This window comes from Eleginops maclovinus, chromosome 7 (genome assembly GCF_036324505.1).
Source record: "Eleginops maclovinus isolate JMC-PN-2008 ecotype Puerto Natales chromosome 7, JC_Emac_rtc_rv5, whole genome shotgun sequence".
In the NCBI taxonomy this organism is placed as follows: domain Eukaryota; kingdom Metazoa; phylum Chordata; class Actinopteri; order Perciformes; family Eleginopidae; genus Eleginops; species Eleginops maclovinus.
The window spans coordinates 1,059,481-1,087,159 of record NC_086355.1 but is presented as its reverse complement, the minus strand read 5'-3'; the positions used below and the strand labels follow the sequence as shown (position 1 = coordinate 1,087,159).

Genomic DNA, 27,679 nt, shown 5'->3' with positions numbered 1-27,679 from the left:
CACAGCTGTGGCTCAATAGCCCGGGACGGGTCCACAGGCCGCTGACTGAGTGGAGCTCATCAGTAGTTACTGTCTGGCGGTCCGGAACAAGAGAGACCTCGGTTCTACAATACAAACATGCTTTATAGAACCACCCCTTTCCCGCCATACAATAAACAACTTCAAAATAAGACGCGCTCCGGTCTCGTGTTCTCATTGGTTGGTAGCGGGGGGCTGGATCCTGTTGGCCGCTTGTCACATGGGGTTCTCCGGACTCTTCTATAGGCTGACGTCGTCGGGGGCGGGTCCTCTTATGACGTCACCGTCGCCATCTTGTTAGTGATGTCCTGGAGCTCTCACCTACGATATTCTATTATGCAATCCTTCTGAGGTTTATCAGTTATTAAACAGGCAATAGTATCACTGCAGCATCAATGAGTGAGAGGTAGAGGCGGTGTGTTTAGTCTGTAACTCCACGCGTCCTTCTCCCTCTACTCATATATACAATACAATATTAGCTTTATGCTAACTGAGGCTAAAAGCAACATCCTGTGTTACTACCAGAAGTGGACAAATATGATCCGTCCAGAAACAGTGAATTATCTTTTAAAGTTCCGCTCTAATATATTGATTATTTCTAACATAACCAATGAACCTCCGAAGAACTGCATAATGTGTTTTAGCTCTGGTTTTCTGTTGGTGTTGTATATTGTTCATGGGAGAGTTCTGTTTCATTTGTGTTGCCTTGCCTGCCCTGTTCGTTCCTGGTGAAACCACAGTAAAGGAACTTCAGAGTGTCTTTGTGTCCTGCTCTTTATTACGGCCTGCTCTGCTCTCTCTTATTCTAATTATGGTTTCTTAAATTGTTTTATTACCATTGATGCCGGGGAAACCAGCTGTATACGTTGCAGCTTCTTGATCTCTAATTTTTCATCATCTATGGATTTGCAGTCTTACGTGTCTGCAAATCCAATCAGATAATTCATGTTTCAAGATTTAAAATGTTTATTATCACTTCATTTTTCCATTATTATCATCAAAGAAACAACACAACAGAAAATAAATGAGTAAACCCTGCAGGAAATGCACTTTTAAAGCTGGAAAATGACATGATATGTTCCCAAGCGTAACAACTCCTCACACCTCGTGAATTATATGCTTGTTGAACAACGCATAAATGGTATCTACGCTTAATCATGTTCTGCTAAAAGTAGTTCTTTTTCATCCCTACTGACCGCCAGAGGCGGTGCTTTAAGCACTGGATATGTCCATCTTGCGCATGCACAGGTCGAGTACCAATACCAACAAAGTCACCTGTGACCCCACGTGACACCAGGCTATATGCCGGTGTCATCAGAAGATCTGTTCCTCTTCATCTTCTCGCTACGCGGGTACCGTGGCTACAGGTTGTAGCCTACAGCGTTCGGCTTGAATTAAGGAGCGTTGTACACATAGCCGGCTGCGTGCAGCTTCGCGACTGATCCAGTCGGAGCCGCGAGTTGCTACTCGTCCTCCAGAGGCTGTGCAAAACTTCGACGGACAGGTTCGTGTCGACTTCGTTGGTGATGGCAGTGTCCCCGCTCTCGCTCCCAGTTTAAGTTGTCGTCATTGCTGTCTTGTCTGTGATTTGGCTTAGCCATCATTAGCTTCGAGCTTCCAGCTGTAGCTGGGCTCCTCTTTAATTTAGTTAGCAGCAGCGTGGCTCAGCCTAACTACTCCGTTCTTTATTATTGATAAGCACTGGGTTTGTATCCGTGCCGTTTTTTCTTTAGAAGCCAATTTTCTGATCGTTTATATCAGCTGGTGAAGGCAGTGTTCTCGCTCCCGCTCCCACGGCTGGTAACGTGGGTGTAGAACATTTGTGTCTGCATCCCTCTTTACGTTCTGCGACTAGTAGCAGTATTTCGGGCTACTCTTTCCGTTCAGTCAGGTAACTGGTGAAGGCTGTGCCCTCGCTCCCGCTCCCGGTTACCTTGCACCTGGCTACCTACATGATGGCCCATTCATGTAGCGCCTGTATGGCTTCCCTTGAGCCCGAGGACGGCCATGACCGCTGCCCCTCTTGCCTCGGTCTCGAGCATTTGAGGGAGGGTCTCACACAAGACGCCTGCATGAACTGTAGTTTCATGCCTCGGGCGCTCAGGGCGGCTAGAGTCGCAGAGGTGGAGCGCCTGGCAGCAGCCAACGCACACCTCTCCTTGTCACAGCTCCCTCCAGCTCAGTCTGGCTGTTCCCAGCGACTTGACAGAGCGAGGGCTATGGGTACACCCCCCAATAAGAGGGCTAGAGAAAGTAGGCTCTCTTCCAAAGTGGACCAGTTAGCCGCTAGTTTGCCCCCTGGCCCCCCAGTTGCTGCACCTCTGCTTGAGGATGCCATGTCGCTAGCAGCCTCAGCTAACCTCTTCAATGACGAGGGGGAGGACGTGGCCTTGCTTACTCCCGAGGAGGCTTCCCACTCCTCTGCTCAGAGCTCCCTGCAGTGCAGGGAAGACACCTCCATGGCGACCATTATGTGTGCAGCACTGGCACGCCTGCAGCTTCAGGTTCCGCAGGCCGACTCGGCTCAGACTAGCGCCTTCTTCCCTGTAGGAAGGTCCTCCGTAGTGTACCACGTAGTGAGCCAGGAGAGCTGATTGGGTCAGCTGCCCTGGAGACGCTGGAGCGGGCTTCCCAAGCTCGGCAGACCAGGCAGCAGCTCTCAGGCCTTCATAGGCATGTGCCCACCCCCAGCAGGCCCGGGGGCCCCTCTGCTGCCCCTGGCGGCCGTACTCAGCCACCAGCCACCAGCTTACAGCGGTGGTCTGCGGAGATCCCAGCGGCCCACCCAACCGCCTTCTGGTAACTTTTGAGCCCCCGGTCGCCGGCTCTCTAGACAGCCTCGTGCCTCAGAGCCTTACCGGCGCCCCCCAAGGGGCTCTGGAGGCCGGGGGGCTAGGCCCTGAGGCCTCTGGGCCGGTAGTCGGCTGCTTTTCCCAACAGCAGCTCAGTTACTGGGCTGCCTGTACTTCCGACCCTTGGGTCGTTTCCACCTTAACCCATGGGTAAGAATTGCAGTTCCGATGCCGGCCCCTAGCCTTTGGCCGGGTCAGAATGACAGTTGTCAGCAATCCGGCAAAGGCCTTAGCTCTGGCCCAAGAGTTGTCCGTCCTCTTGGCCAAGGGTGCAATCGAGCCAGTAGACCCTCTCCTTCAGCCCGGGGGGTTCTACTCGGTGTACTTTCTTGTGAGCAAGAAAGTCGGCGGATTTCGTCCGATATTGGACCTCAGAGGGATCAACAGATTCCTGAAAGTGCTGCCATTCCGTATGCTGACCACAGCAGACACCCTTCGGGTTGTTGCACAGGGGGAGTGGTTCGCAACCGTGGACCTGAGGGATGCCTACTTCCACGTGCCAATTGCATTTCACCACCGGAAGTTCCTGAGGTTTGCCTTTCAGGGCCGATACTTTTAGTTCCGGGTGCTTCCCTTTGGTCTCTCCCTTTCTCCATGGGTGTTCACCAGAGTCGTAGCAGCAGCTCTCGCCCCCCTGCAGGCGCGGGGCTTGAAGATCCTGCCATACTTGGATGATTGGCTGGTTTGCGCGCCGTCCACATCTCAAGTGGCTCAGGATACTGCCCGCCTTTTATCCCACGTAGCCCAGTTGGGGCTAACGGTAAACACCGGGAAGAGTTGCCTGGACCCTTCCCAGCAGGTCACCTTTTTGGGGATGGTCCTGGATTCGGTCGCCATGAGAGCCTACCTGTCACCTTGCCGTGTGGACGACATTTTGCACCTTCTTCCCATCTTCAGGCTGGGCAAGATGGTGCCTTACATCCAGTTCCTCCAGCTATTGGGCAGACTGACGGCTGCCTCAGATCAACAATGCAGTCACAGCTTTAAAACAAACGCAAACAAATGAAGACTCCAAAGCGCATAAATGATATAATAATATAGGCTATATTGTATATAATTATGAATATTTTGTCATAACGGTGGAAGAGCAACTGTTGAAATCCTCTTGGATATTTTTCAAATATTTAGAGCTAAAGACCAAATCTGCAACAAAGGTTTTGTGGTCAGTTTCAAGACTTGCTCTTCCATGTTTGATAAGTGTAGTGATTTGACTAAAACATAGTATAAACAGTAACCAGAGGAATATATCAGTTAAAACAGTCTGATTGATGTTGGATTCCCAGCGCAGATAATTATCACAGTTAATGTTGTATTAACCTCTGAAATTAAATCTGAACCACAGTAAATCATTAATGAAAACAATTAGCATTAATTGGATTTAATCTGACACAGCAACATCTTCAGGTGGTTAAATATTTCTGTCATTTTTAGTCCGTATATGATCGGTTTAAAAAGGGAGTTATACGAAATTGCTTGTAAAGTCAATATCAAACGAGTTGTTTTAGGAATATGAAATCCAAGATGAACTATGATGACATCAAAGGTTAAAAAACAGGAAAGGCTGATTAAAACCAACAGATGGGGTAAGCAGGTCTGTGCCGCTTTCCTCCTGTATTCTCTGCCATGTTGATATGAGATTATCAGGATCCTGGTGTATGTAAACAGTATGAAGACAAGAGGCAGGAGTGACACATTAAGCAACATGAACACTCCATAAACAGATAGAGCGCTCGAGCTCACACACTGAAGATTGTAAATTGAGTTGTTACAAAAAATCCCCCTTAAAGTAAATCGGCAGAGTTTGCTTTTAGAAAAGAGAAAAAATCCCACTGCTGTCTCACAAGACGGCAGAAGCCAAGATAAAACCAGACAGGCATTAACAGTACTTCTTCTCATGATGGTTGGATATTGCAGAGGTTTACATATAGACACGTATCTGTCATAGGACATGACTGCCAACAGGGAAAACTCCGAAAAGGTCAAAGTCATATACATCACATTTTGAAACAGACAGGCTTGATACGATATGACCTGTTTCTCTGATAGAAAGTCCAGCAGAAGCCTGGGGTAGATATTGGTGCTATAAAGAACAGAGTTAACCAACAAAGCAGCAATGAACATGTACATAGGCTCATGGAGGTTCCTGTGAATAACAATGATGCTCACAATAGTGGAATTGTAGACCAAACGATAATCATCGTGGAGCCGTTTGGTACCGAGGCTGTGGACCCAACCGCTGACAAAAAAATGATATGCTTCCAGACTTTTATAGACTTTCATCTGCAGGTTGGTGTAGTAGGATGTCTGAAGGGCCAGATACTTTGTGATATCAACAGCCTCGATTGTCGGCAAATCTTTAGGTTCTGTCGAAAACTCACTCATCTCATGAGATATGGGTCAGGTCCAACAGATTTGCTAATTAATTGCTTGTATCTTTGTCTTGAAACTGGATCTAAATCCGTACAATACGGACTCTCTGCAACGGTTTCCTCCATAGACATCTTCTCCATTTTTACTTCCTGCCCTCCATCCAATCGCGCCACCTTCGCGCGTCATCATAATCACGTGACTGAAACCCAGCTATTGCCTCACAGCACCCAGAAATAGATTGAATTTATAAAGGGACCCAAAGCCGCTTCGCAAGAGGTAAGCAGGAAGCAGAAGAGCCTTGTTTAGTTAGTGTTGCTGGTGCTGTAAAGGATGCTCTAAAGCTCGAGTGTCACACCCAGCTCAGTCCAGGGGTCACATGCAGCCCAATCTGATCTTTAGTGGGCCGGACCAGTTAAACCACAGCATATTAAACTATCCATAACCCTTATGTTTCAGTGCAAAAAAAGTACTGTCTTAAAAATGTTCACATTTAATTAGCTTTCTTTTTACAAAACATTATGAACAAACTGACATTTGGTACGAAAAAAGAAGCGCAAGTTCCTCAATTGTATGCCTCAGTTTATCATTGCATTACAGATCCCAGTTCATCCACCGTTTAGCCACCGTGATCTGGACCTGAACAATATAGCATTTCACTTTTGGAACAAAACAACGTGTCTGTGTAGTAATCCTGACTCCAAGCTACAAACTCAGTGGAGGCTATTAAGGAGGAAGGTTAAGCTAACCCCCTGCCTTGTAAATACAATGTACATAAAAGTTGTGGCAGTGCTGGGACAACAGGGTTCCTCCAGACCGAACTCTTTCTATTCAAGCTGCTGAATCACATTGCATTGCACATTTAACTTTTACATGTATGTTTGACACCCCTGCTCTAAAGTGTGTATTTGCATCACAGGAACAAATCCTCACGTTCACTAACAATGATCAAATAAATCATAGGTCTGCATCATAATGAGGAACAACATCCCTGAACCTCAGGTATCAGGTGTAACGCGTTAGACACGTTTGCAGAACAATCTCTTCAGGTGTTTATAAATCTCTGTCATTTTCAGACCGTAGATGATGGGATTAATGAGAGGATGATACAACAGTACTTGCAACGACATTATTAAACGTACAGTTTTGGGGAAATCAGTTTTCTGTCGGGTAATAATAACATCAAATGCAATTAAACAGGTGAAGTTAAGGAGCACCAGCAGGTGGGGTAAACAGGTCTGTGCAGCTCTCCTCCTGACCTCCTTACTGCTTCTATAGCAGACTATAACTATCCTAATGTAGGTAACAAGAATGAAGAGCACAGGGAAAATTACAGAAACTACAAGAATGACAGTGCCATATATATTTACCACCCTTGAACTCCCACAATAAAGTGTTTGAACTGTGCTGTTACAAATAACTCCTTTCAAATTGAACTTGCAGAGTTTCTTATTAGCGCTCACTAACCTCGGAACTGAAACCTGACAGGCAGGCAGCAGCCAAGCTAGGATCAGGAGCATATTCACAGTGGTTGTTCTCATTATATTTGGATATTGCAGAGGTTTACATATAGACACGTATCTGTCATAGGACATGGCTGCCAACAAGAAGAATTCTGTACCGCTTAAAGAGTAATAAAGAAAGTACTGAATGAGACAGGCTGTGTAGGATATGACCTGTTTCTCTGATAGAAAGTCCAGCAGAAGCTTTGGATAGATAGCACAGCTGAAGAGAACAGAGTTAACCATCAAAGCAGCAATGAACATGTACATAGGCTCATGGAGGTTCCTGTGAATAACAATGATGCTCACAATAGTGGAATTGCTGCAGAGGATCAGAACATACACTGTAAACATGATCACAAAATAAAGATATCTGTATCTGTGCACCTCCACATGCCCCTCCAGAGTTATATATGTCACATTGAATTGAACATCCATCAATAAAGCAGACAGATTATGTCTCACGAACAACACCTGAAGAGTCTTACTGTTCAGGAACATACAACCTGTGATACAGAGTCCTTAAGCTTCACACACACCAGAGCGACAGAAAGGGTCTGAGTCTGGGGGAGGTTTTTATCAGACTGGTTCACCCTCTATGGATCTCATTAAACTCTGTCAACAAGTTAAAAAAACGTAAGCGAAAATAAGAGTTCTCTTAGGTGACTTCATTGGGGAAGAAATGTCATCAGCATGTTTTATTTTTTGGGGTAAACCACCTTCATAGTCTAAAAAGTTGAAGAACCCTTATTTATTTTCCTGGCTCCGCCCTCTTACGTACTTCCGCTCAATTTTAATTTCCCTTCAGTTCTAGGTCTGGGTTTTCGGTATATTCTTAGGTTTTCTCCGGCCAATCTTTACCGGTCCAATCAGCGAGCAGAGGGAGTGGCTGAGAACGATGACGTTGAGGTCGTGCGCGAGTGTGAGTTGTAGTTCAGCGATGGGGCGGAGAGGGATGCGAGCGAAGCCTTTCGGACTGTTGTGGAAAAGCTGCCGAATATCCAGAAGTTAAAGCCGGAGCAAAAACAATCTTTGAGTTTTGTTGGTGGCCGTGATGTTGTGGACATCCTCCCCACGGGTTTCGAGAAAAGTTAGATTTTCCAGCTTGCTCCGTTAGTGGTGAAACGTACGTCACGACCAAACGTTAGCGATTGGTTATGGCAGATCCAGAGTGGCACTGGGCTGATCCAATAGTTTTAAACTTCAACAGAGTACCCGCCTTCAGGTAGGAAACACTTGTCATAAAGAGTGCCCAGACTCTCTGTACAATTGAAATGTAGTATGAGAGTCTGGTAGGACCAGGCTACTTATTTATACCCTTGGGTCCTAAAACTTGATAAATGTTTGAGTTATTTTTCATCCCCATTTCTTTGATTCACTGGATTTCACATGGAAGGTAGGAGCAAGGATTAAGATTGAAAGGCGTGGTTTAAGGAAAACAAAAGTGCGTATGCTTAAAAGGTCAATGGATGCAGAAGAATGGCAGAAAATCCAGGGAGGATTCAGGAAGATCGAGGGAAGGTAAAGGGAAGATCCAAAGAAGATCCAGGGAGGATTCAGGAAAAATCCAGGGAAGCTAAAGGGAAGGTAAAGGGAAGATTCAGAGAAGGTAGCGGGAAGGTAAAGGGAATATAAAGGGAAAGTAAAGGGAAGATCCAGGGAAGGTAAAGGGAAAATAAAGGGAAGATCCAGGGAAGATAAAGGGATGATTCAGGGAAGATAAAGGGATGATTCAGGGAAAATAAAGGGAAGATCCAGGGAAGGTTCAGGGAAGATCCAGGGAAGATTCAGGGAAGATCCAGGGAAGATCCAAGGAAGATTCAGGGAAGGTTCAGGGAAGATCCAGGGAAAATAAAGGGAAGATCCAGGGAAGGTAAAGGGAAGATCCAGGGAAGGTAAAGGGAAAATAAAGGGAAGATAAAGGGAAGATCCAGGGAAAATAAAGGGAAGATCCAGGGAAGGTAAAGGGAAGATCCAGGGAAGGTAAAGGGAAGATCCAGGGAAGGTAAAGGGAAGATCCAGGGAAGGTAAAGGGAAGATAAAAGGAAGATCCAGGGAAGGTTCAGGGAAGATAAAGGGAAGATCCAGGGAAGGTAAAGGGAAAATCCAGGGAAGATCCAGGGAAGGTTCAGGGAAGATCCAGGGAACGTAAAGGGAAGATCCAGGGAAGGTAAAGGGAAGATCCAGGGAAGGTAAAGGGAAGATCCAGGGAAGGTAAAGGGAAGATCCAGGGAAAGTAAAGGGAAGATTCAGGGAAGGTAAAGGGAAAATAAAGGGAAGATCCAGGGAAGATAAAGGGATGATTCAGGGAAAATAAAGGGAAGATCCAGGGAAGGTTCAGGGAAGATCCAGGGAAGATTCAGGAAATATCCAGGGAAGATCCAAGGAAGATTCAGGGAAGGTAAAGGGAAAATCCAGGGAAGGTAAAGGGAAGATAAAGGGAAGATCCAGGGAAGGTAAAGGGAAGATAAAGGGAAGATCCAGGGAAAGTAAAGGGAAAATCCAGGGAAGGTAAAGGGAAGATCCAGGGAAGGTAAAGGGAAGATAAAAGGAAGATCCAGGGAAGGTAAAGGGAAGATAAAGGGAAGGTAAAGGGAAGATCCAGGGAAGGTAAAGGGAAAATAAAGGGAAGATAAAGGGATGATTCAGGGAAAATAAAGGGAAGATCCAGGGAAGGTTCAGGGAAGATCCAGGGAAGATTCAGGAAATATCCAGGGAAGATCCAAGGAAGATTCAGGGAAGGTAAAGGGAAAATCCAGGGAAGGTAAAGGGAAGATAAAGGGAAGATCCAGGGAAGGTAAAGGGAAGATCCAGGGAAGGTAAAGGGAAGATCCAGGGAAGGTAAAGGGAAGATCCAGGGAAGGTAAAGGGAAGATCCAGGGAAGTTAAAGGGAAGATCCAGGGAAGGTAAAGGGAAGATAAAAGGAAGATCCAGGGAAGGTAAAGGGAAGATAAAGGGAAGATCCAGGGAAGATCCAGGGAAGGTTCAGGGAAGATCCAGGGAACGTAAAGGGAAGATCCAGGGAAGGTAAAGGGAAGATCCAGGGAAGGTAAAGGGAAGATCCAGGGAACGTAAAGGGAAGATCCAGGGAAGGTAAAGGGAAGATCCAGGGAAGGTAAAGGGAAAATCCAGGGAAGATCCAGGGAAGGTTCAGGGAAGATCCAGGGAACGTAAAGGGAAGATCCAGGGAAGGTAAAGGGAAGATCCAGGGAAGGTAAAGGGAAGATCCAGGGAAGGTAAAGGGAAGATCCAGGGAAAGTAAAGGGAAGATTCAGGGAAGGTAAAGGGAAAATAAAGGGAAGATCCAGGGAAGATAAAGGGATGATTCAGGGAAAATAAAGGGAAGATCCAGGGAAGGTAAAGGGAAGATAAAGGGAAGATCCAGGGAAGATAAAAGGAAGATCCAGGGAAGGTAAAGGGAAGATCCAGGGAAGGTAAAGGGAAGATAAAGGGATGATTCAGGGAAAATAAAGGGAAGATCCAGGGAAGGTTCAGGGAAGGTTCAGGGAAGATCCAGGGAAGATTCAGGGAAGGTAAAGGGAAAATCCAGGGAAGGTAAAGGGAAGATAAAGGGAAGATCCAGGGAAGATAAAGGGAAGATCCAGGGAAGGTAAAGGGAAGATAAAGGGAAGATCCAGGGAAGATAAAAGGAAGATCCAGGGAAGGTAAAGGGAAGATAAAGGGAAGATCCAGGGAAGGTAAAGGGAAGATCCAGGGAAGGTAAAGGGAAGATCCAGGGAACGTAAAGGGAAGATCCAGGGAAGGTAAAGGGAAGATCCAGGGAAAGTAAAGGGAAGATTCAGGGAAGGTAAAGGGAAGATCCAGGGAAGGTAAAGGGAAGATCCAGGGAAGGTAAAGGGAAGATCCAGGGAAAGTAAAGGGAAGATTCAGGGAAGGTAAAGGGAAGATCCAGGGAAGGTAAAGGGAAGATAAAGGGAAGATCCAGGGAAGGTAAAGAGAAAATCCAGGGAAGGTAAAGGGAAGATCCAGGGAAGGTAAAGGGAAGATCCAGGGAAGGTAAAGGGAAGATCCAGGGAAGGTAAAGGGAAGATTCAGGGAAAGTAAAGGGAAGATCCAGGGAAAGTAAAGGGAAGATCCAGGGAAAGTAAAGGGAAGATTCAGAGAAGGTAACGGGAAGATCCAGGGAAGGTAAAGGGAAGATCCAGGGAAGGTAAAGGGAAGATCCAGGGAAGGTAAAGGGAAGATTCAGGGAAAGTAAAGGGAAGATCCAGGGAAGGTAAAGGGAAGATCCAGGGAAGGTAAAGGGAAGATCCAGGGAAGGTAAAGGGAAGATCCAGGGAAGTTAAAGGGAAGATCCAGGGAAGGTAAAGGGAAGATAAAAGGAAGATCCAGGGAAGGTAAAGGGAAGATAAAGGGAAGATCCAGGGAAGGTAAAGGGAAAATCCAGGGAAGATCCAGGGAAGGTTCAGGGAAGATCCAGGGAACGTAAAGGGAAGATCCAGGGAAGGTAAAGGGAAGATCCAGGGAAGGTAAAGGGAAGATCCAGGGAAGGTAAAGGGAAGATCCAGGGAAGGTAAAGGGAAGATCCAGGGAAAGTAAAGGGAAGATTCAGGGAAGGTAAAGGGAAAATAAAGGGAAGATCCAGGGAAGATAAAGGGATGATTCAGGGAAAATAAAGGGAAGATCCAGGGAAGGTTCAGGGAAGGTTCAGGGAAGATCCAGGGAAGATTCAGGGAAGGTAAAGGGAAAATCCAGGGAAGGTAAAGGGAAGATAAAGGGAAGATCCAGGGAAGATAAAGGGAAGATCCAGGGAAGGTAAAGGGAAGATAAAGGGAAGATCCAGGGAAGATAAAAGGAAGATCCAGGGAAGGTAAAGGGAAGATCCAGGGAAGGTAAAGGGAAGATCCAGGGAACGTAAAGGGAAGATCCAGGGAAGGTAAAGGGAAGATCCAGGGAAAGTAAAGGGAAGATTCAGGGAAGGTAAAGGGAAGATCCAGGGAAGGTAAAGGGAAGATCCAGGGAAGGTAAAGGGAAGATCCAGGGAAGGTAAAGGGAAGATAAAGGGAAGATCCAGGGAAGGTAAAGGGAAAATCCAGGGAAGGTAAAGGGAAGATCCAGGGAAGGTAAAGGGAAGATCCAGGGAAGGTAAAGGGAAGATCCAGGGAAGGTAAAGGGAAGATTCAGGGAAAGTAAAGGGAAGATCCAGGGAAAGTAAAGGGAAGATCCAGGGAAAGTAAAGGGAAGATTCAGAGAAGGTAACGGGAAGATCCAGGGAAGGTAAAGGGAAGATCCAGGGAAGGTAAAGGGAAGATCCAGGGAAGGTAAAGGGAAGATTCAGGGAAAGTAAAGGGAAGATCCAGGGAAAGTAAAGGGAAGATTCAGAGAAGGTAACGGGAAGATCCAGGGAAGGTAAAGGGAAGATTCAGGGATTCAGTCCCATGTATAGCTGGTTCTGAGGGAATAATCAACATTCAGCATGACAAGACAAAATAGGCAAACACCTCTGATGATCTCACTTTGATGTCGCCAAACAGGTAACACTGAATGTTTCTCGCCGGCCTTGGGTGAATTGGGTCTGCTGACACCAACAAGCACATGGTGAAAATCTGGTTCTTCCAGTAGGCTGTGTCCTGAAAAGGCACCTGAATATACCTGGTTATCTCCACCAAACCTTCTCTCGCTTTTATCTGAGTTTACAGGAAACTCTCACAGTAATGTAATCAATCCACGTTACTACCAAACTACTCAAACATCTAGGACCTACAGTTCAGGAGTTTAATGAGATCCATAGAGGGTGAACCAGTCTGATAAAAACCTCCCCCAGACTCAGACCCTTTCTGTCGCTCTGGTGTGTGTGAAGCTTTAGGACTCTGTATCACAGGTTGTATGTTCCTGAACAGTAAGACTCTTCAGGTGTTGTTCGTGAGACATAATCTGTCTGCTTTATTGATGGATGTTGAATTCAATGTGACATATATAACTCTGGAGGGGCATGTGGAGGTGCACAGATACAGATATCTTTATTTTGTGATCATGTTTACAGTGTATGTTCTGATCCTCTGCAGCAATTCCACTATTGTGAGCATCATTGTTATTCACAGGAACCTCCATGAGCCTATGTACATGTTCATTGCTGCTTTGATGGTTAACTCTGTTCTTTATAGCACCAATATCTACCCCAGGCTTCTGATGGACTTTCTATCAGAGAAACAGGTCATATCGTATCAAGCCTGTCTGTTTCAAAATGTGATGTATATGACTTTGACCTTTTCGGAGTTTTCCCTGTTGGCAGTCATGTCCTATGACAGATACGTGTCTATATGTAAACCTCTGCAATATCCAACCATCATGAGAAGAAGTACTGTTAATGCCTGTCTGGTTTTATCTTGGCTTCTGCCGTCTTGTGAGACAGCAGTGGGATTTTTTCTCTTTTCTAAAAGCAAACTCTGCCGATTTACTTTAAGGGGGATTTTTTGTAACAACTCAATTTACAATCTTCAGTGTGTGAGCTCGAGCGCTCTATCTGTTTATGGAGTGTTCATGTTGCTTAATGTGTCACTCCTGCCTCTTGTCTTCATACTGTTTACATACACCAGGATCCTGATAATCTCATATCAACATGGCAGAGAATACAGGAGGAAAGCGGCACAGACCTGCTTACCCCATCTGTTGGTTTTAATCAGCTTTTCCTGTTTGATTTATTTCGATGTTGTTATAATTCGTCTTGGATTAAATATTCCCAAAACAACTCGTTTGATATTGACTTTGCAAATTGTCTCCTATCACTCGCTCTTCAACCCGATCATATACGGACTGAAGATGAAAGAAATCTCTAAACACCTGAAGAAGTTGTTGTGTCGATCAAATCACACTAATTCTACCGGGGTTCGGGGTAAAGGTTGATCAGCGTTTACTTTATTTCAGTTTAATACTTAAGTATCGGAATCTTTGTGTATCAGTGTTTCTTTGACGATGTTTATAACAGTTAAATAAAGTGGTTATTAACATCTTGAAGGTTGAAAAGTCGAATAATTTGCAGATGGTGAAAAAGTAAGAAATGTGACTGAAGAGATCAGGAAGCTGCTGCTGTAACTGTGGGCCCTTGGTAGAGATTATCACCGGGGGACAGTTCTTTTTAAGTTAGTCTGCAAGTGTTATCATCTCAAACATCCCTTAAACTTGAAGTTAACCTTCCAATAATTAAATGTGTGCTGTTTAATGACAATAAACCAACCCAATGAGTTAAGAAATCTTCAAAATAAGTTATTAAAGAGCAACAACTTTTACACTCTGAAGTCAAAGAGGTCAATATGTGGTGACAGAGTTATCAGAAAGGACCTCAAGTGATGTAAGAGTGTGTGTGTGTGTATGTGTGTGTGTGTGTGTGTGCACCTCCCTAAGTTATATGATGCAATGTATTCAGAGGACAGTGATGTCCACAGAAGCTGATGTAATGAGGGTCCTTAGTGGGCCACACACACACACACACACACACACACACACACACACACACACACACACACACACACACACACATACACACACACACACACACACACACACACACACACACACACACAAAGGTGGAAGAAGCCCTTCAAAGAACTTTAAGTTAAATAATAGTAGTAATAGCACAGAGTAGAAATACTACAATTACTTTAAATTGAGTAGAAAAACTAAAAGCATCAAAAGAGAATTAAGTCATTAAAACGAGGGCCTGGGAAATGGTACAGTCCACTTTTGGTTTTGTAGAGACGTTCATAAGTTGGTTTTGAAAGACGGACGCTACAATACAGAACATTCTCAGAGATTCTATCTTAGATCAACCTGAACACTTCAAATGTATCTTCCCAGCATGCAACGTGTTATTTGATTACCATTAACGACACTTATTTCAGCCATCATCAAACTGACATAAAAGAGCATTAACTCTGAGGTGTGTGTGTGTGTGTGTGTGTGTATCTCAGTAATATGATGCAATGTATTTAGATGACACTAGTGTCCACATGAGCTGGTGTAATGAGGGTCATTAGTGCCCCCCCCCCAAAGACTACAGCCAGTGTACAAACAGCTAATTATGACCCAGTGGTCACAGCGAGCCTCAAGGGTGGGGGGGCTCTGTTATCACAAACACACTACTCTCACCTGAGCTGCTAAAAGTAACCGAAGCAATTAAGTGAGTAATGAGAGGGAGGGGGTCAACAGGTCGTTAGTGCTCTGTCCTCTGAGAGCAGCAAACACATCAACAACATGTATCGTTTCATAAAATATATCAGACTGAGTCATGTGAGGGGTCACACACACACACACACACACACACACACACACACACTCAGCTTTCTGTTAACCCTGTCACCATACATTGACCTCTTTGACCTTCAGACTGCTCTCTGGAACTCCTTGTGATGGCGTCTGCACTTCCTGTTGTTTCTCGTCATCAGGTGAACCAGGATGGATTCTGGGAACCTGAACTTATATTTTCAGTTGCTCTTATTACTGCTTTGTTTTTTTACATCATGTTGGGTAAATATTCTTTTTGATTCGACTTTCTTGGTAGAGTGTTGGCGCCGTCTGAAGTCCACCAGCAGCTCCATCACAGAGAGTCCAGACAGAGCTTCACAATGATTGAAGACATGAACCAGGAAGGGATAGGGCAGGATTTTCAGAACCTCTGTACTGATATTCTGAGGGTTGTTCGGGAATAAAAGAGGGAAGATCTTGTGTAAGATCAAAGATGAACAGAAATATATATCTGTACAAGTTCTGACCTCTAAGTAGACAGAACATTTGGGATCATCGGAGGTACAGCTTCGGGTCTCCAGAAAATGAAGCCCCCCCCCCCAGAGTTTCGTCACCTTGTTTTGCAGTCAGTGGATCTGTGTGAAAGGGTTTAATGAGATCTACAGAGGGTTGAGAATCTGATACGGAAGAATCCACCGAGCGGAGCTGTTCACTCTCTGGATGCAGCACACGCTAAGTGCACGTTTCTGTACATGTGACATTTCAAACAGGTTGTATGTTGTACATGTGTAATTCATGTATGCTAGTTTCACGATAGCGTTGCTCTGGTTCCGTTGCTGTTCATGGATGTTCCATTCAATGTGACATATATAACCCTGGAGGGGCATGTGGAGGTGCACAGATACAGATATCTTTATTTTGTGATCATATTTACAGTGTATGTTCTGATCCTCTGCAGCAATTCCACTATTGTGAGCATGATTGTTATTCACAGGAACCTCCATGAGCCTATGTACATGTTCATTGCTGCTTTGATGGTTAACTCTGTTCTCTTCAGCTGTGCTATCTATCCAAAGCTTCTGCTGGACTTTCTATCAGAGAAACAGGTCATATCCTACACAGCCTGTCTCATTCAGTACTTTCTTTATTACTCTTTAAGCGGTACAGAATTCTTCTTGTTGGCAACCATGTCCTATGACAGATACGTGTCTATATGTAAACCTCTGCAATATCCAAATATAATGAGAACAACCACTGTGAATATGCTCCTGATCCTAGCTTGGCTGCTGCCTGCCTGTCAGGTTTCAGTTCCGAGGTTAGTGAGCGCTAATAAGAAACTCTGCAAGTTCAATTTGAAAGGAGTTATTTGTAACAGCACAGTTCAAACTCTTTATTGTGGGAGTTCAAGGGTGGTAAATATATATGGCACTGTCATTGTTGTAATTTCTGTAATTTTCCCTGTGCTCTTCATTCTTGTTACCTACATTAGGATAGTTATAGTCTGCTATAGAAGCAGTAAGGAGGTCAGGAGGAGAGCTGCACAGACCTGTTTACCCCACCTGCTGGTGCTCATTAACCTCACCTGTTTAATTGTATTTGATGTTTTTATTACCCGACAGAAAACTGATTTCCCCAAAACTGTACGTTTAATAATGTTGTTGCAAGTACTGTTGTATCATCCTCTCATTAATCCCATCATCTACGGTCTGAAAATGACAGAGATTTATAAACACCTGAAGAGATTGTTCTGCAAACGTGTCTAACGCGTTACACCTGATACCTGAGGTTCAGGGATGTTGTTCCTCATTATGATGCAGACCTATGATTTATTTGATCATTGTTAGTGAACGTGAGGATTTGTTCCTGTGATGCAAATACACACTTTAGAGCAGGGGTGTCAAACATACATGTAAAAGTTAAATGTGCAATGCAATGTGATTCAGCAGCTTGAATAGGAAAGAGTTCGGTCTGGAGGAACCCTGTTGTCCCAGCACTGCCACAACTTTTATGTACATTGTATTTACAAGGCAGGGGGTTAGCTTAACCTTCCTCCTTAATAGCCTCCACTGAGTTTGTAGCTTGGAGTCAGGATTACTACACAGACACGTTGTTTTGTTCCAAAAGTGAAATGCTATATTGTTCAGGTCCAGATCACGGTGGCTAAACGGTGGATGAACTGGGATCTGTAATGCAATGATAAACTGAGGCATACAATTGAGGAACTTGCGCTTCTTTTTTCGTACCAAATGTCAGTTTGTTCATAATGTTTTGTAAAAAGAAAGCTAATTAAATGTGAACATTTTTAAGACAGTACTTTTTTTGCACTGAAACATAAGGGTTATGGATAGTTTAATATGCTGTGGTTTAACTGGTCCGGCCCACTAAAGATCAGATTGGGCTGCATGTGACCCGTGGACTGAGCTGGGTGTGACACTCGAGCTTTAGAGCATCCTTTACAGCACCAGCAACACTAACTAAACAAGGCTCTTCTGCTTCCTGCTTACCTCTTGCGAAGCGGCTTTGGGTCCCTTTATAAATTCAATCTATTTCTGGGTGCTGTGAGGCAATAGCTGGGTTTCAGTCACGTGATTATGATGACGCGCGAAGGTGGCGCGATTGAGATGGAGGGCAGGAAGTAAAAATGGAGAAGATGTCTATGGAGGAAACCGTTGCAGAGAGTCCGTATTGTACGGATTTAGATCCAGTTTCAAGACAAAGATACAAGCAATTAATTAGCAAATCTGTTGGACCTGACCCATATCTCATGAGGATGAGTGAGTTTTCGACAGAACCTAAAGATTTGCCGACAATCGAGGCTGTTGATATCACAAAGTATCTGGCCCTTCAGACATCCTACTACACCAAACTGCAGATGAAAGTCTATAAAAGTCTGGAGGCATATCATTTTTTTGTCAGCGGTTGGGTCCACAGCCTCGGTACCAAACGGCTCCACGATGATTATCGTTCGGTCTTCGCCAGGGTGAGTGTTTGTTGGAAGACATCCGCCATGAGGTGTGTCAGTTCGTGCGTGGCAACATTTATGGAGACAGGGGCAGTGTTGGATGAAGGGAGGAGGGGACAACCAAGAACACCTGAGGAAAACATCCATTGTGTAAGACAAGCCTTTGATCGTTCTCTCTCATCCATCCGTACTACTGCGATTGTATGAGTACTTGCTTGAAAACCGAATTCGAGGTTTGCATAGATTTTGTGACGATCACATTTGTAATATTTAATAATAATGCTGGTTACACATCTTAGTACAATAATTGACCTTGATCATTTAATGTCCCATTCCCACTGATGCCCTCTGATTGTGGGTTGTCAGCTGGCTGCTTCGGTTCGGAGCTCTCGGCTGTCTGCTTCAGATCCGGGCTCATATCCGGGCTCTCAGCAGTCTGTTGGAGATCCAACCTAGCCTCAGCACATTCCGACTGTCTCTGTTGGTCTTCCTATAGCTTCATCCTCTGCTGTCGTTGAAGAGATGCCTCTGATTTGGACTTAGTATTTTGGTAACCGAGTTTGACCGTCGTAGCCCAGTCTACCGACTCAACGTCACTCAAAGCGCTAGGGCAGCCTAAAAAGTCCCAATGAAGTCCCTATTAGACTACAGGCAACTTAATAATCATTACTAAGTAATTGTATAGTATAGTATTTGACGACAACCAAATGCTATATAAACACAGCCACAAAAACCAAGTAAGCTAGCTAACATACCTCTGACGAAGTGGTCGCTGCAGACACGGCATTAGCAGACTGCTCCTCCCGACCGCAGACGTAGGTTTAAAATCCACTTTTTACTGCGTAGTTCTGAGAGCTGTTTACATGTCTCACCTTTGGCAACGACAATCTTTGGTACTCTATAAAACACCCTTTCCTTTTTCTCGGTTAGAACGATTGGAGCCGCCGTAAACTACACAAAACATTAGCATTTTTTCGGACGGCAGATCCTCAGAAGCTACTTCACTTCCTGCCCTCCATCTGAATTTCGCGCTCTCACGATGCAGCAGTGTGACGTCACGTGAAACCAACCTATTACATTTTATTGAATGATATAAATAAACAACATAAACAATATTGTTGTTGTGGTCATGTTATTCATGTTATTTTAATGATTTATAATCCCCATGGCACATATCGTTTTCAAAGAGGAGCAATTGTACGAGGACTCCACCTCAGCCTTTATTCAACTTTAGTGTTGTATAATAGGCTACGAGCACAATGGAACTTCCGGCTAACTTCCGTGTGTTGCGTGTACTACCGACAACTTCCGGTAGGTCGTGTTGTTGTGATTTCCCGGAGATGCTAGTTTCAAGTTGGTGAGTAATAGAGTAAAATGTAGTACAATGAGCGGATTTCGGATAAAAGAGAGAAGGATGTCGTATCAACGAGTCAAAAAGTCGGCCCTACATTGTTGTGTACCCCTTTGTACAAATTAGTCTCGGTACAATAGTACTATTAGCTTCCATAGCTTTCCGGTTGATGTGTCTGTGCGAGCAGAATGGATGGTGAAGGTACGGCGGGACGACTTCATACCAAGCAAGGTTACTCGTGTTTGCAGCAGGCATTTCATAAAGGACGATTTTGTTGTCAATCCGGGGAAATTGAGGAGGTTGAAGAAAGGGACCGTCCCTGCTCTTTTTGCTTGGAATAACTTTCAAGTACCAACACCGAGGGCGAGCGTGTGGGAGCGGAGACCCAGAGCTGAGAGCCCTCCTCTTGTCGACCCAGAAGAACAGATGGAGGTGGCTCCCCTCGCACCGGATCATGATTATTGTTTAACTCAAACAACAGCTATGATCGCGGATCAGTTGGCCGAGGAGAATGAAAGTCTTCGCCAGAAAATGAAGGAGATGGAGCTGCACATTGAGGCTCTCCAGCTGCGGAGTTGTTTCGGATTGAGGCGATATGCCGGGTCGGACGAGGACATCCGATTTTATACCAGGTAAATCGTAATTAAGGTTGTTTTGGATTGCAGAAAGCTGATACTGATATTATCATATGACACAGCACTTAAATACCTGTCTTGTACCATATTAACTAGCCTGCTAATACCAGACTCTTTGAATCATGTAGCTGGTAGATGCTACTAGATGGTAGCCTACATTTTAACATTGATAGACTAAAAATCACACAAGTCCTATACTTGAGTGAAAGTAAAGATGGGCTACACATGGTTAAATATGTCTCCGGTAAAAGACCACCTTACAAGAGTATTTTAATTTAACCACAGTGCCACAAGAGTATTTTTCTTCAAGTGTCAAATATCAAAAGTAAAATTACTGTCATTTATGATTAATGATATGATTAGGCCGGAAAATGCACTACCTACAGCACTCAGTCAGATGTTTAGGCACAGCCATTCGTTAAGTCTTCTCTTCATGTAAATTAGTAGTAGTAAAAAGTAAGATAATTGACCTTGTGTAACTAAATAAGTCCACCATTTTTTTGTATTTTGTTTGAAAGATTCCATTCTTATGACCACCTGATGGCATTCTGGAGGCTCATCGAGCCAGCAACATCAAGAATGATCCGTGTGACAAGTGCCAAAGAAACATCGGTCTGTGTGGCAGAGAAGAAAACATCCCACAAATCAACCAAGTTGCTGCCAATAGATGAGCTATTTCTTTTTCTAAATTATTTATCAACTGGATGCACACAGAGAGAGCTTGGCCACCAATTTCACATCCATCGAACAACAGCCAGCAGGATCATCACAACCTGGGCCAACTTTCTATACTGCATACTGGGAGCTGTGTGTATCTGGATGACCCCTGAGGAGATAAAAGCCAACTTACCTGAGTTCAAGGAATATGCAGACACTCAGGTCATTGTTGACTGCACAGAGCTGCGGTGCCAAACTCCCTCCTCACTTGTGCTACAGAGTGAGGTGTATTCACATTACAAATAGCACTGTACCTTCAAGGCCATGATTGGCATGGCACCACATGGTCCTCTGACATTTGTTTCTGCGCTCTATGGGGGCTCTATCAGTGACCGTGAGCTCTTTAGACTGTCAGGCATCATACCTCTCCTCTCCCCTGACATGGCTGTGATGGTGGACAAGGGCTTCAGGGTGGACAATCTTGTGGCAGGAAAACTGCACAGGCCTGCCTTCCGCTCCAACAAGGAGCAAATGGCAGCACAGGACGTCCTGGAGACACAGTCAATCGCACGGCTGCGAGTTCACGCCGAGAGGCTAATAAGGCGGGTCAAAGAAAACAAACTTTTTGATACTGTAATCCCTTTGTCGATTTGTGGGAGCATTAACCAGCTTTTCACCGTAGCTTGCATCTTGTGCAATTACCAAAATGGACCTCTGGTTAAAGAATGGAGAAAACATAATTGCCAGGTAGAAATTTGACTGTTTGCTTCATGGCTGTCTGCTCCTCTTTTATTTATTAGACAAACAATATACTGATTCACACCACAATTTTGTTTTGCCTTACATATACTGACTTGTATTTTAATTAAATTATTTATTTGAAATCTTTATCAACTTTATTTCCTTTCATTTCCCTCAAGTGGTCCTCACACATATTGAATATTGGTTTAAAATCTAGCAATACATTGGTGTGTACACTTTAAGTGAAGTGGTCAATCCTAAACATTTTACAACTCCATAAATAAACTTAAAACAACCCACTTGAAGGCCTCACATTCTAATGAGAAATCAACCAGAACAAGACATTTCTAAGGATTCATTGTTTGCTGATCATACAACAGATATTTATGTAGGCATGTGTAGAAAAAAAAGAAGTCTGCTCTCTCTCTTATTTTTTGTATCACATCACTGTCCCTGTATATTCTTTGAATCTGGGTGTCTTCCTCCGCAAACACCACAAAATCGCACCACTCCATCCCCGTTAGGAGCAGCTGACCCTGCACCTGCCAGTAGTAGCCATGACCTGGCTTCAATTCCAGGTTGCCGTCTTTCATTTTCAGATGTGGATAATCCACATAGCTTTTAATGTTTGGACATTTTATTTCCACAAGGCCGAATTCAGAACACTCTGTTGGGTCAAAGACAACCCCATCTGGGGATGTGCCTAACCAGGGTGTGTCAGGGTGTATAACAAAACCACAAGGATAGTGGTTCACCCTCTTGAGCTGGCAATACTCCTCGATGGCATCATCTTCCATTTCGAGACCCCTCTTCATTGCTGCTGTCTGACGGACCCCTTTGAGCAACCGGTCAGCCATCTTTTCTAAGGTGCAAGGTTTTGCATGGCATATTTCCCCAAAATGTGATGAGGTGAGTCTAGGTTTTCTCAGTCTATGCCAGTCTGTAGATGCACTTTGGCCCCTAGTTGCACCCTCTATGTTCTTAGCCATTTCCCAGGTAACCTCAAGTGACTTGAAGTGCAGCTGTTGATCTGGACGTGGTGGAGCATCAGGGTGAGCAACAGAGCGACTTCTTGCCATGGGTTGTTGATATGAAAGAGGACTACCTACTTGTACCAAACCCAGTGCACAGTTCACCAGTGGCACCTCACAGGTGATACCCATTGTACAAATGGTTGGTGCAGAAACAGGGGTGAACTCTTTGTAGATCTCTGACACTTTGAGAACAGACAGGTCCAGCAACTCTCCACTGGTGGCTTTGTACAGTGTGGACCTATATGAAAATTGGATTAACATCAGTAAGACACATCATGTAATAACTAAACATAACAACACTACAGTTTTCTTGATTGGTTGAGAAAAGTAGGCCTAACAAATTAATTAAAAGGCTACTAACTAGAAAACAAATTCTCACCTTACTCCCTCGGCCATGGTCCTCTGCTTTGGTTTGGCAGACATCACAGCCATCTTTTCGATGGGACCTGGTTTAATACCCTGTGAATATAGGTCACAAATAGCAGGGATGAGCTTATGATGTCGGTGGGTAGATGTAGTATTGTAATTATAGTTACATTATTCCGAGACTTGCCATGGTTCTTGGCTTGTGCCACTGTTGTTCACTCTCGTACAGCTCAGCACTGGTGGAACAACTGGAATGGCAAGCTGTGAATAATGTGCAGACTGGAAAAGTAGAGCCACACAATGGTTACACAACACTGATCCAGCTACACATGTACAGCTGTGATGGACCAGCTCTACAGGAATTGAATCCTTCAGCCCCACCTGTAGCAAGATGTAAAAAAAAAAGGGATTAATAATCTTTTTCTTTAGATTTGTTCTGTGTTGATGTTGTCAGTGATACAGTCTTTGATTTAGAAGTATTTAGCTGCTAGATATTCAATGTAGCTGGCTAACGTTAACAGCTGAGCTGACAGCTGAGACGTTAGGTAACGCAAACAGCTTGACTTACCTTCAAAGTTGTGGATGTAACTTGATATGTACAGTTTAAATCCCTTTTCACGCTTACAACCGGGTGCAGGTGAACAGTGGTCGACAATCCTGTGGACGTCATTCACGTCAATCTTTGGGAGACCTTGTAGACACCGGGTGAAATATGCCATCTTTTCACGATCAAAACCAAAAACTGCAGTGAACCGGAAATGGGTACGCGTACACTCAAGGCGCCGGAAGTAGAACTCCTTAGTTACGTGCACGTAGCCTTTTCCTATCTTATTGCACTGGCAGTAGACTGAGTGATCCATTGATCATCTTCTATCATAATTATATTGTTATAATAGTTAGAAACTGGCTCACAGCACACCGTTAGGACACAGAATAAATAGGGGAGCAGCAGAACCTGGTTAAACATGAAATTGTATTGAGGAGGAAACACAAAACTCTCCGATCCAGAAGAAGGAAGAGCAGTGGATGAAGAGCAGCCAAAGTGGGAATTTATTCACTGCAGACACATCCGTGTTCAGCTCTTCAGTAAAGCTTTTACTTAAGCATGTTTCTACTGATGTAATTCTTTATATTGTGTTTAATTATATCAGGCAATGTGTGACGTCGCCCAAACACCTCGAAATGATACTCTGAACAAAGATATAGTTTAGCGAGTGAAATGTGAGTTAAATAAAGCATATATTATGTTGGTATATTGATGGTGAAAGGAAACAACATCTAACATGGTCAGCATATTCCTTTCATACTTCAGCAGCAGGACCCTTCTTCAGGAATCTTAATATGACTCCTTTGATTTGAGGCAGACCCAGGCCATACACTATAGTGTTATTGAGGGGGGGATGATCAGATACTCCAAAGACAGAATAACTGTGATGCTAGGATTCATTTTATCAGCCTCAAATTGAGTCAAAAGAAAGCTCGCAGAAGAGAGAGATGGAGTAGGTCATAAAGGTCAGGATGTGAGGCAGGCAGGTTTGTAACGCCTCCCCTCTGGGAGTCAGTTTAATATGAAGCTTGATTTATTTGCAACATATGTTTGCAGATTTTACTTCAGACAAAAGGACTTTACACTAAGGCTTTTGGCTTCCCAGTTTCATGTGAGGGATTTAACATTTCACTTACAGCTGCCCTTCATGTAGAACATGTAGGATGCATATATAAGAAGTATGCCATCTGCTGTGAGTGGCTTTAACATCCCTCTGGGCCTTGCCTGTGCACATTCCCCTCCTTTCAACAGACAAACATAAGTGTCCAGCTTCTTCAGTGTGGATCATTACAGGGGAGAGGGCTCCATCTGTCAAAGCTCTCACTGACAAGCCGAGCAACATACAGCGCTTTATTGTTTGTACCTCTGTTGAACCTGAAAACTTGAACTCTTTAATCTAGATTGAATGCTCTCAAGGTAATCCTGCTGATGTTAACATAAGTATAACATATGTAACTGTGACTACAGCACACTATCATGGATGGGATCAGTAAGTCCATGCATCTTCTGTTTGAGGGTATTTAAATGTACTGAAAGGGTTGAATTAATTTCCTCTGTTATTCTTATGCACGCTTTGACAAGTAATGATTAACACACTGTACATGTTAAGGGATATTCTCACTTAATATACTTCAATGTGATGATACTCTATGCTCTCCAGGGGAAGTTTAGCCTTCATTTCATTCCCATATCTCCGTTCTCTTACCGGTTGATCTTCGAATGCATCTCTCTTTTTGCCTTGTGTGAAATACTGTTTATAAACTAAGAAATGCCAGGATTATGGAGCATGTAGTTTATGAGAAGGGTTCATTTATCCAGCCTATTTTATTGTGTGTACATCACTTCGGTTACTTGAATTTATATTGTATATTGTTAGGTGCAACTGTAAGAACGTTTGCCATTCACATGCATGTATTAATGAAGCAGGCAGTGTGTGAGTGTGTGAAATACAGTTTGAATCAGTGTGAAATACCATGTTGATGTAGTTTACGTGGTAGTGACTTTTTTCATGGTCTTAATTTGTGTGCTTCTTCCTCCAGGTACCTGAAGTTAACTCAACATTGTATGTGTTGAAATAGGACATTTCGTTGGAACAATTCCTCCATTGTGCATTTACATTCCCTCCTTTAATCCCAGATATAGAGAGCTTGAATAACTCTGTGAACTACTGTTTCAATATCTGAGAGACACCAGGTTTCTGCTGCATGTAGTGGACTGTATGTGGAGGGAGAATTTCAAGGATTATATATTTAATATCCTCACGTACAACTGTAGGAGATTTTGCAATTGACATGCATGCATGCAAACTGACTGTGTACTGAAATCTGAAATCTTTTCTACAGTATTTTCCTCTCTTTGGAGCAGGCATGAAGAACAGCAGCAGCCTGAACCCTCCCTACTTTCAGTTCACTCTGTTTGCAGACTTTGGGCCCCTCAGATACCTGTTCTTCAGCTTGTGTCTGTTCCTCTATGTGATTATAGTCTCTGCTAACCTGGTCATTATTCTGACAGTATTCCTGGAGAAGTCTCTGCATCAGCCTATGTATATTTTCATCAGCTGTCTGTGTTTAAACTCTCTGTTTGGCTCAGCCGGATTCTTCCCCAGGTTTTTGCAGGACATCCTCTCTGACTCTCATTTGGTCTCTCGTCCCTTATGCTTTATTCAGATATTTGTTATCTACACCTATGCTTCCTGCGAGCTGACCATCCTCACCATCATGGCCTACGATAGATTCATAGCTATCTGTCAGCCCTTACACTATCACAGCACAATGACCTTAAAGAGGGTGCAGTTTCTTCTGCTTGCTGCCATTCTCTACCCTGTGTTAGCCATCGGCGTCTGTCTCTATCTTACTGTTAAATTACCGCTGTGTGCAAATAAACTGAACAGGATTTTCTGCTCTAACTGGCCTGTGGTGCAGCTCTCCTGTGTGGACACCGCTGCAAACAACATAGCAGGTCAGATTGTCACGGTGACGACCATCTTCATCCCCCTGTTCTTCGTCCTGTACACATATCTACGGATTCTGCTGGTCTGCAGGAGGAGGTCATCTGAGTTCAGAGGGAAGGCGTTACAAACCTGCCTGCCTCACATCCTGACCTTTATGACCTACTCCATCTCTCTCTTCTGCGAGCTTTCTTTGACTCGATTTGAGGCTGATAAAATGAATCCTAGCATCACAGTTATTCTGTCTTTGGAGTATCTGATCATCCCCCCCCTCAATAACCCTATAGTGTATGGCCTGGGTCTGCCTCAAATCAAAGGAGTCATATTAAGATTCCTGAAGAAGGGTCCTGCTGCTGAAGTATGAAAGGAATATGCTGACCATGTTAGATGTTGTTTCCTTTCACCATTATTTAAAGAGGTGCATGGTAAGGTAAAGATCAACATAAAGCACAACAGTGATATTTGATATGCTTGATTTAAATCACATTTGGCTTGAATTTCCCTCAAACGTTAACATATTACTATTCAGTCAAATTCTATAGATTCAATGTTAGAACACATATTATGTGCTGCCTATTCATGCATATCAAAGTAGTTAGGGGAGGACTGTAGGCACTGTGAAGTTAAAGCACATACTGTTGTTTGTTGTGAAGCATTCACCCTTTGTCACTATAACAATATAATGATTGTATAACATATTCAATAAACAGCAAGTCTACAGCCATGTGAGTCTGTGCTTTTTCATCTTACCTTAAATGAAATGCTAGTGTTTGTTTTGACCATGTTAGTTTAACCTTTAAGCATGCTGACATTAGGACTGTTGCCCACTTGGTAATGCTTTACATGGTTTCTCATCATAGGAGCCATATAAACCTCAGTGAACCTGCTTCTTCCAACAAACCTCAGTGATGGTCCACTTTGTTTTCAATGCTTTAGCCCTTCACTAAAGCCTTCTGCTGGAGTGAGTGCAAGATGAAGCAGTTCACAGAAAGACAAAAAAAATACTGTTTGCTTCTGCTGCCGTCTGCTGGTTCATGCATGCTTCTGCACATTTGTGACTGGCCTAATAATTAAACCCTCAGAGGTAATCGATTTTCTTTCCGAGCACGTTTAGTGCGAATGTGCTGTCTTTAAGAGAAATTCATTATTTTGATGGTTCTATGAGGAAGAAGAATCAACACAAAAATACCAAATAAAATATCACAAAAGCCTAAAACTGAGAGCTGACATTCCCTTTTAGGACTACATTGACCGATTTGTCTCGGGTCAATACTGTTTATTTTCAAAAGATGGTTACCTTCTCCTTTTATCATGACATGTTTTTTGTAAATATCTTGAACTATAGATTAAGGATCTTTTGTGAAACTAACAGAAAATACATTTTAAAAACATTAAATGTTTCTGTTTAAAAAAGGGGTGTTCTGTCATGATCCTTGTTTTGTTTGTTGTTTCCTGTTTTATTTTGAAATGTTTCCCCTCTTGTGTCATGTTTAGCTT

General features: G+C 43.7%; 6 protein-coding genes across 6 annotated transcripts; 3 read left to right on the top strand and 3 right to left on the bottom strand.

Annotated features, from left to right (window-relative positions):
- Window positions 1-4,238: 4,238 nt before the first annotated feature.
- Window positions 4,239-5,252, bottom strand: LOC134867407 (olfactory receptor 2T7-like). Its single transcript, XM_063887947.1, has one exon. It carries the CDS (start codon window positions 5,250-5,252, stop codon window positions 4,239-4,241), a length of 1,014 nt encoding a protein of 337 aa, XP_063744017.1.
- Window positions 5,253-6,256: 1,004 nt separating this feature from the next.
- Window positions 6,257-7,180, bottom strand: LOC134867553 (olfactory receptor 6N2-like). Its single transcript, XM_063888211.1, has one exon. The coding sequence runs from the start codon at window positions 7,175-7,177 to the stop codon at window positions 6,257-6,259; it is 921 nt and encodes a 306-aa protein (XP_063744281.1). The 5' UTR covers window positions 7,178-7,180.
- A 5,467-nt stretch (window positions 7,181-12,647) lies between these two features.
- LOC134867405 (olfactory receptor 13C9-like) lies at window positions 12,648-13,604 on the top strand. Its single transcript, XM_063887946.1, has one exon. It carries the CDS (start codon window positions 12,651-12,653, stop codon window positions 13,602-13,604), a length of 954 nt encoding a protein of 317 aa, XP_063744016.1. The 5' UTR covers window positions 12,648-12,650.
- Window positions 13,605-15,784: 2,180 nt separating this feature from the next.
- LOC134867549 (olfactory receptor 11A1-like) lies at window positions 15,785-16,705 on the top strand. The gene has a single exon (XM_063888208.1). It carries the CDS (start codon window positions 15,785-15,787, stop codon window positions 16,703-16,705), a length of 921 nt encoding a protein of 306 aa, XP_063744278.1.
- Window positions 16,706-21,436: 4,731 nt separating this feature from the next.
- On the bottom strand, window positions 21,437-22,905 carry LOC134867776 (uncharacterized). The gene is made up of 3 exons (XM_063888588.1): window positions 22,876-22,905; window positions 22,702-22,781; window positions 21,437-22,560 (listed from the first exon to the last, which is right to left on the bottom strand). The coding sequence occupies exons 1-3, from the start codon at window positions 22,876-22,878 to the stop codon at window positions 21,636-21,638; spliced, it is 1,008 nt and encodes a 335-aa protein (XP_063744658.1). The 5' UTR covers window positions 22,879-22,905; the 3' UTR covers window positions 21,437-21,635.
- A 2,696-nt stretch (window positions 22,906-25,601) lies between these two features.
- Window positions 25,602-26,546, top strand: LOC134867404 (olfactory receptor 51L1-like). Its single transcript, XM_063887945.1, has one exon. It carries the CDS (start codon window positions 25,602-25,604, stop codon window positions 26,544-26,546), a length of 945 nt encoding a protein of 314 aa, XP_063744015.1.
- The last annotated feature ends 1,133 nt before the right edge of the window (window positions 26,547-27,679 follow it).

Bases quoted from the DNA above. Each gene is read 5' to 3' on its own strand.
- LOC134867549 (XM_063888208.1), top strand. From the start codon at position 15,785: ATGGATGTTCCATTCAATGTGACATATATAACCCTGGAGGGGCATGTG.
- LOC134867407 (XM_063887947.1), bottom strand. From the start codon at position 5,252: ATGAGTGAGTTTTCGACAGAACCTAAAGATTTGCCGACAATCGAGGCT.
- LOC134867776 (XM_063888588.1), bottom strand. The intron at 22,561-22,701 runs GTGAGAATTTGT...ATTTTCATATAG, and splicing joins ACCATGGCCGAGGGAGTAAG to GTCCACACTGTACAAAGCCA.
- LOC134867553 (XM_063888211.1), bottom strand. From the start codon at position 7,177: ATGGATGTTCAATTCAATGTGACATATATAACTCTGGAGGGGCATGTG.
- LOC134867404 (XM_063887945.1), top strand. From the start codon at position 25,602: ATGAAGAACAGCAGCAGCCTGAACCCTCCCTACTTTCAGTTCACTCTG.
- LOC134867405 (XM_063887946.1), top strand. From the start codon at position 12,651: ATGGATGTTGAATTCAATGTGACATATATAACTCTGGAGGGGCATGTG.